This window comes from Chroicocephalus ridibundus, chromosome 30, assembly GCF_963924245.1.
Source record: "Chroicocephalus ridibundus chromosome 30, bChrRid1.1, whole genome shotgun sequence".
Lineage (NCBI taxonomy): Eukaryota > Metazoa > Chordata > Aves > Charadriiformes > Laridae > Chroicocephalus > Chroicocephalus ridibundus.
In genome coordinates this window covers 411,250-417,634 of record NC_086313.1, presented here as the reverse complement: position 1 = coordinate 417,634, position 6,385 = coordinate 411,250, and the positions used below count along the sequence as shown (strand labels likewise).

Sequence of the window (6,385 nt, the reverse complement as noted above, 5' to 3'; positions counted from 1 at the left end):
AGTCCCCGCGTCACCCGGCGACGAGGTGTCCGTGTCCGTGTCCGTGTCGGTGTCACCCGGCCGCGCGGCGTCCCCTGGCTCCTCGGCGTCCCCGGGGGTCTCTGCGTCACACGGGGGGGGCGCGGTGTCACCGCCGTCCCCGTGGCCCCGGGGCTCTCCGTGTCACCCGGGGGCACTGGTGGCCTCGGTGGCCCCAAGGGTCCCCATGGCCCCAACCACCTCAGCGTCCCCGAGGGTCTCGGTGTCACCCAGTGTCCCCATGTCCCCAGGGGTCTCGGTGTCACCCAGTGTCCCCAGGGCTCCCCATGTCACCCGGGGTCTTGGTGTCCCCAAGGGTCTTGGTGTCACCCGGGGTCCCCATGTCCCTAGGGGTCTCGGTGTCACCCAGTGTCCCGGTGTCCCCAGGGCTCCCCATGTCACCCAGGGTCTTGGTGTCACCCGGGGTCCCCATGTCCCCAAGGGTCTTGGTGTCACCCGGGGTCCCCACGTCCCCAGGGGTCTCGGTGTCACCCAGTGTCCCGGTGTCCCCAGGGCTCCCCGTGTCACCCAGGGTCTTGGTGTCACCTGGGGTCCCCATGTCACCCAGGGTCCCAGTGTCCCCAGGGCTCCCCATGTCACCCAGGGTCTTGGTGTCACCCGGGGTCTCGGTGTCCCCCAGGGTCTTGGTGTCCCCAAGGGTCTCGGTGTCCCCAAGGGTCTCGGTGTCACCCAGTGTCCCCAGGGCTCCCCATGTCACCCGGGGTCTTGCTGTCCCCGAGGGTCTCGGTGTCCCCAGGGGTCTCGGTGTCACCCAGTGTCCCCAGGGCTCCCCATGTCACCCAGGGTCCCGGTGTCCCCAGGGCTCCCCACGTCACCCGGGGTCTTGCTGTCCCCGAGGGTCTCGGCGTCACCCGGGGTCCCCGTGTCACCCATAGCCACGGTGTCCCCGCGGGTCCCCGTGTCACCTGCGCTCCCTGCGTCACCGCGGCTCTGGGTGTCACCCGTCTTCCCCCGCGGGGGACGCGTGCGGCGCAGGAGGGCGCGGTAGCGGGCGGTGGCCACCGTCACGGCCTCCTGTAGCCCGGCCACCTCCAGGGCCACCGTCACCCCTGGGGACAGGGGACACGGGGGGGGGTCACGGGGGGGGGGGTGACAAAGGGACACGGGGGGGACACACCGGGACGTGACGCGCCGTCACGACCTTTAGGCTCCTCCCAGTTTTGCCCCCCCCCCCCCAGTTTTGGGGACCCCCCCGCCAAATTTTGGGCCCCCCCAGATTTGGGGACACCCCCCCCAGATTTGGGGACCCCCCCCGAATTTTGGGGCCCCCCCCCCCAGATTTGGGGACCCCCCCGAATTTTGGGCCCCCCCCCCAGATTTGGGGACACTCCCCTCCCGATTTTGGGACCCCCCCCAAATTTTGGGGACACCCCCCCGAATTTTGGGGGACCCCCCCCCACTTTTGGCCCCTCTCCCCCCCCCCCCCCCCGAATTCTGGGGACCCCCCCCCAAGGATTTGGGACCCCCCCCCCCCCGGGGTTTTGCCCCGAATTTTGGGGGCGTCCTTGAATCTTGAGGACACCGCCCCCCCCCCCCGAATTTTGGGAGCCCCCCCCCAGGTTTTGGGGACACCCCCCCCCAGGTTTTGGGGACACCCCCACACATTTTGGGGCCCCCCCCCCGGGATTTTGGGGTGTCCCCCCCCCTCACCCTGGACGAAGCTGCCCTGGGCCTGCCGCAGGCTGGGGGGCACTAGGACCCCGAACCAAGTGAGGGGGTCGGGGGGGCGCCGAGGGGGGGCCCCCCCTTTGGCTGGGGGAGCCCGACGCTGCCGCAGCCCTTTTTTTTTTGGGGGGGGGGGGGGGGGCAAAAGTCAGCAAACACCCCAAAAATTATTGGGGACCCCCCCCCAGCACCCCAAAATCCCCCCCCCCCCGGCACCCATGGGACCCCCCCAGCACCAAAAATCCCCCCCCAGCACCCATGGGACCCCCCCAGCCCCCCAAAATCCCCCCCCCAGCATCCCAAAATCCCCCCCCAGCACCAAAAATCCCCCCCCCCAGCACCCATGGGACCCCCCCCAGCATCCCAAAATCCCCCCCCAGCACCAAAAATCCCCCCCAGCACCCATGGGACCCCCCCCAGCCCCCCAAAATCCCTCCCCAGCAGCCATGGGACCCCCCCAGCACCAAAAATCCCCCCCAGCACCCATGGGACCCCCCCCCAGCCCCCCAAAATCCCTCCCCAGCAGCCATGGGACCCCCCCAGCACCAAAAATCCCCCCCCCCAGCACTGAAAATCCCCCCCCCCCAGCACCCACGGGACCCCCCCCAGCCCCCCAAAATCCCCCCCCCCCCAGCACCAAAAATCCCCCCCCAGCACCCATGGGACCCCCCAGCATCCCAAAATCCCCCCCCCAGCACCCATAGGACCCCCCCCCAGCATCCCAAAATCCCCCCCAGCACCAAAAAATGCCCCCCCCAGCACCGAAAATCCCCCCCAGCACCCATGGGACCCCCCAGCATCCCAAAATCCCCCCCCCAGCACCCATGGGACCCCCCCCAGCCCCCCAAAATCCCCCCCAGCACCCATGGGACCCCCCCCCAGCCCTGAAAATCCCCCCCCAGCCCCCATGGGACCCCCCCCCCGGCATCCCAAAATCCCCCCCCCCAGCACCAAAAATCCCCCCCAGCAGCCATGGGACCCCCCCCAGCATCCCAAAATCCCCCCCCAGCACCCATGGGACCCCCCCCCCCAGCATCCCAAATCCCCCCCCAGCACCAAAAATCCCCCCCCAGCACTGAAAATCCCCCCCCAGCCCCCATGGGATCCCCCAGAGCCCCCCAAAATCCCCCCCCAGCACCCATGGGACCCCCCCAGCATCCAAAAATCCCCCCCCCAGCACCCATGGGACCCCCCCAGCCCCCAAAATCCCCCCCCCAGCACCCATGGGACCCCCCCCCAGCACCAAAAATCCCCCCCAGCACCCATGGGACCCCCCCCAGCATCCAAAAATCCCCCCCCCAGCACTGAAAATCCCCCCCCAGCCCCCATGGGACGCCCCCCCCCCTCACCGTCACCCCCCCCAGCTGGGGGTCGGGCTCTTGGGGGTCCGTCCCCGCACCTCCTGGAAGCACAGGCCCCCCCCGCGTCCTGCCTTGGGGGGGGGACAGGGGGACACGGGTGTCACCTCCCCGTGGGGACGCCCCGTCACCCCCCCTCCCCCCCCCGCGCCACCCCCGCACCCTAAAATCTCCCCTCTCCCCCCCCCCCCCCCAAATTTGGGACACCGGTGTCACACCCCCCCCCCCCTAAATGGGGACACCACCCATGTCACACCCCCCCCCCAGAGAGATGTCATCGGTGCCACCCCCTCCTTGGGACACCCGCGTCACCCCCAGCCCTGTGCCCCCCCATGTGTCCCCACGGCCCTTCTTGTGTCCACCCCCTCCAGTGGGTCCCCGGGTGTCCCTGTCCCCCCCCCTCAGTGTCACACCACCCCCCCCCCCGATGTCACCTGGGGAGGACGCGGACGCGGGGGACCATGGTGGCCCCGTACTGCAGGGACGAGACGCGGTGACAGCCCAGGGAGTACCGGGCCTGGACAGGGACAGCCACCCCTGGGGACAGGGGACACGGGTGACACGGGGACAGGGGACAGGGGACATGGTGACACGGGGACAGGGACAGCCACCCCTGGGACAGGGGACACGGGTGACACGGGGACACGGGGACAGGACAGCCACCCCTGGGGACAGGGGACACGGGTGACACGGGGACACGGGGACAGGGACAGCCACCCCTGGGGACAGGGGACACGGGGGACACGGGGACACGGGGACAGGGACAGCCACCCCCGGGGACAGGGGGACACGGGGGAAACGGGGACACGGGGACAGGGACAGCCACCCCCGGGGACAGGGGACACGGGTGACACGGGGACACGGGGACAGGGACAGCCACCCCTGGGGACACGGGGACACGGGTGACACGGGGACACGGGACAGGGACAGCCACCCCCGGGGACACGGGGACACGGGGGACACGGGGACACGGGGACAGGGACAGCCACCCCTGGGGACAGGGGACACGGGTGACACGGGTGACACGGGGACACGGGACACGGGACACGGGGACACGGGTGACACGGGGACACGGGGACAGGGACAGCCACCCCTGGGGACAGGGACACGGGGGACATGGGGACACGGGGACAGGAACAGCCACCCCTGGGGACAGGGGACACGGGTGACACGGGGACAGGGGACACAGGTGACACGGGACACGGGGACAGGGACAGCCACCCCTGGGGACACGGGGGACACGGGGACAGGGACAGCCACCCCCAGGGACAGGGGACACGGGGACAGGGACAGCCACCCCTGGGGACAGGGGACACGGGTGACACGGGGACACGGGGACAGGGACAGCCACCCCTGGGGACAGGGGACACGGGGGACATGGGGACAGGGACAACCACCCCCGGGGACAGGGGACACGGGTGACACGGGGACAGGAACAGCCACCCCTGGGGACACGGGGACAGGGCCGGTGTGTCCCCATGGGGGGGGTTGGCACGTCCCCGCCGTCACCTGCCGCAGGAGGTGGCCGAGCTCCTGCCGCTTCCGCTGCAGCGACTCCAGCGCCTCCAGCAGCTCCAGCGCCGCCGCGTCCAGCGCCTCCGGAGAGCCTACGGATACAGGGGCACGGGAGAGCCTACGGATACATATCCCTACGGATACGCATCCCTACGGAGAGCCTACGGATACAGGGGCACGGGAGAGCCTACGGATACACATCCCTACGGATACGCATCCTACGGATACACATCCCTACGGATACGCATCCCTACGGATACGCATCCCTACGGAGAGCCTACGGATACACATCCCTACACAGAAGGATCGGGATACGCATCCCTACGGAGAGCCTACGGATACAGGGGCACGGGAGAGCCTACGGATACATATCCCTACGGATACACATCCCTACGGAGAGCCTACGGATACAGGGCACGGGAGAGCTACGGATACATATCCCTACGGATACACATCCCTCCGGATACGCATCCCTACGGAGAGCCTACGGATACACATCCCTACGGATACACATCCCTACGGATACACATCCCTACGGAGAGCCTACGGATACACGGGCACGGGAGAGCCTACGGATACACATCCCTCCGGATACACATCCTACGGAGAGCCTACGGATACACGGGCACGGGAGAGCCTATGGATACACATCCCTCCGGATATGCATCCCTACGGATACACATCCCTACGGAGAGCCTACGGATACACGGGCACGGAAAGCCCACAGATACACATCCCTACGGAGAGCCCACGGATACGCATCCCTATGGATACACATCCCTACGGATACACATCCCTACAGAGAGCCCACGGATACGCATCCCTACGGATACACATCCCTACGGATACACATCCCTACGAGAGCCTATGGATACATGGGCACGGGAGAGCCTACGGATACGCATCCCTACGGATACACATCCCTACAGAGAGCCTATGGATACACGGGCACGGGAGAGCTTACGGATACGCATCCCTACGGATACACATCCCTACGGAGAGCCTATGGATACACGGGCACGGGAGAGCTTACGGATACGCATCCCTACGGAGAGCCCCTGGATACACATCCCTACGGAGAGCCTACGGATACGCATCCCTATGGAGAGCCTACGGATAAATGGGCCCCATGGAAAGCCTGTGGATACGCGGCCCTACGGAGAGCGTATGGATACAGGGCCCTATGGAAAGCCTGTGGATACGCATCCCTATGGAGACCCTACATAAACCACCCCCCCCAACATGGCGGACCCTCCACAACCACCCCCCACAACCCCCCTCCTCCTGTCACACACACCACACACACACACACACACACACACACACACACACCCCCCCTACAGCCCCAACCCCCCCTTCCCCACGGCGACCCCACCAAAACAAACGCCCCGGACACCCCCAGCCCCGGACACCCCAGCCCCTCACCGACCCTCCATCGCCTCCATCTCCATTGCCGCCGCCGCCGGGCCGCAGCGCGACCTCACGGCGGCCGCCGCCTCCTCCAATCGCCGCCGCCCTCGCCGCCCCTCCGCCAATGAGCGTGCGCGCGGGGCGGGAGGCGGGGCCTGGCTGAGGGGAGGTTGAAGCCGTCTCGAGCGCCATTTTGGTTGAGGGCGGCGCGTTGCCCTGCCTCTCCCCCCCCCGCCGCCATCTTGACTGAGGGCGGCAGCCATCTTGGGTGGTTGGCCCCGCCCCCTCCGCCATCTTGACTGAGGGCGGCAGCCATCTTGGGTGGTTGGCCCCGCCCCCTTACCGCCAGCACCGGGCGCTCCCATTGGTCGCCGGCCGCTCCCATTGGTCGCCGGCCG

General features: G+C 68.4%; 1 protein-coding gene across 2 annotated transcripts; it reads right to left on the bottom strand.

Moving 5' to 3' along the window:
* Positions 1–19: 19 nt before the first annotated feature.
* LOC134508057 (collagen alpha-2(I) chain-like) lies at positions 20–6,237 on the bottom strand. Of its 2 annotated transcripts, XM_063319124.1 has the most exons (7): positions 6,007–6,237; positions 4,572–4,669; positions 3,497–3,599; positions 3,054–3,136; positions 1,690–1,818; positions 857–1,088; positions 20–820 (listed from the first exon to the last, which is right to left on the bottom strand). In XM_063319124.1, exons 1-7 carry the CDS (start codon positions 6,177–6,179, stop codon positions 787–789), a joined length of 852 nt encoding a protein of 283 aa, XP_063175194.1. In that variant the 5' UTR covers positions 6,180–6,237; the 3' UTR covers positions 20–786. The 2 variants fall into 2 exon arrangements, with proteins under 2 accessions (XP_063175194.1, XP_063175193.1); XM_063319123.1 differs by having other exon boundaries at positions 20–1,088.
* Between the last annotated feature and the right edge of the window lie 148 nt (positions 6,238–6,385).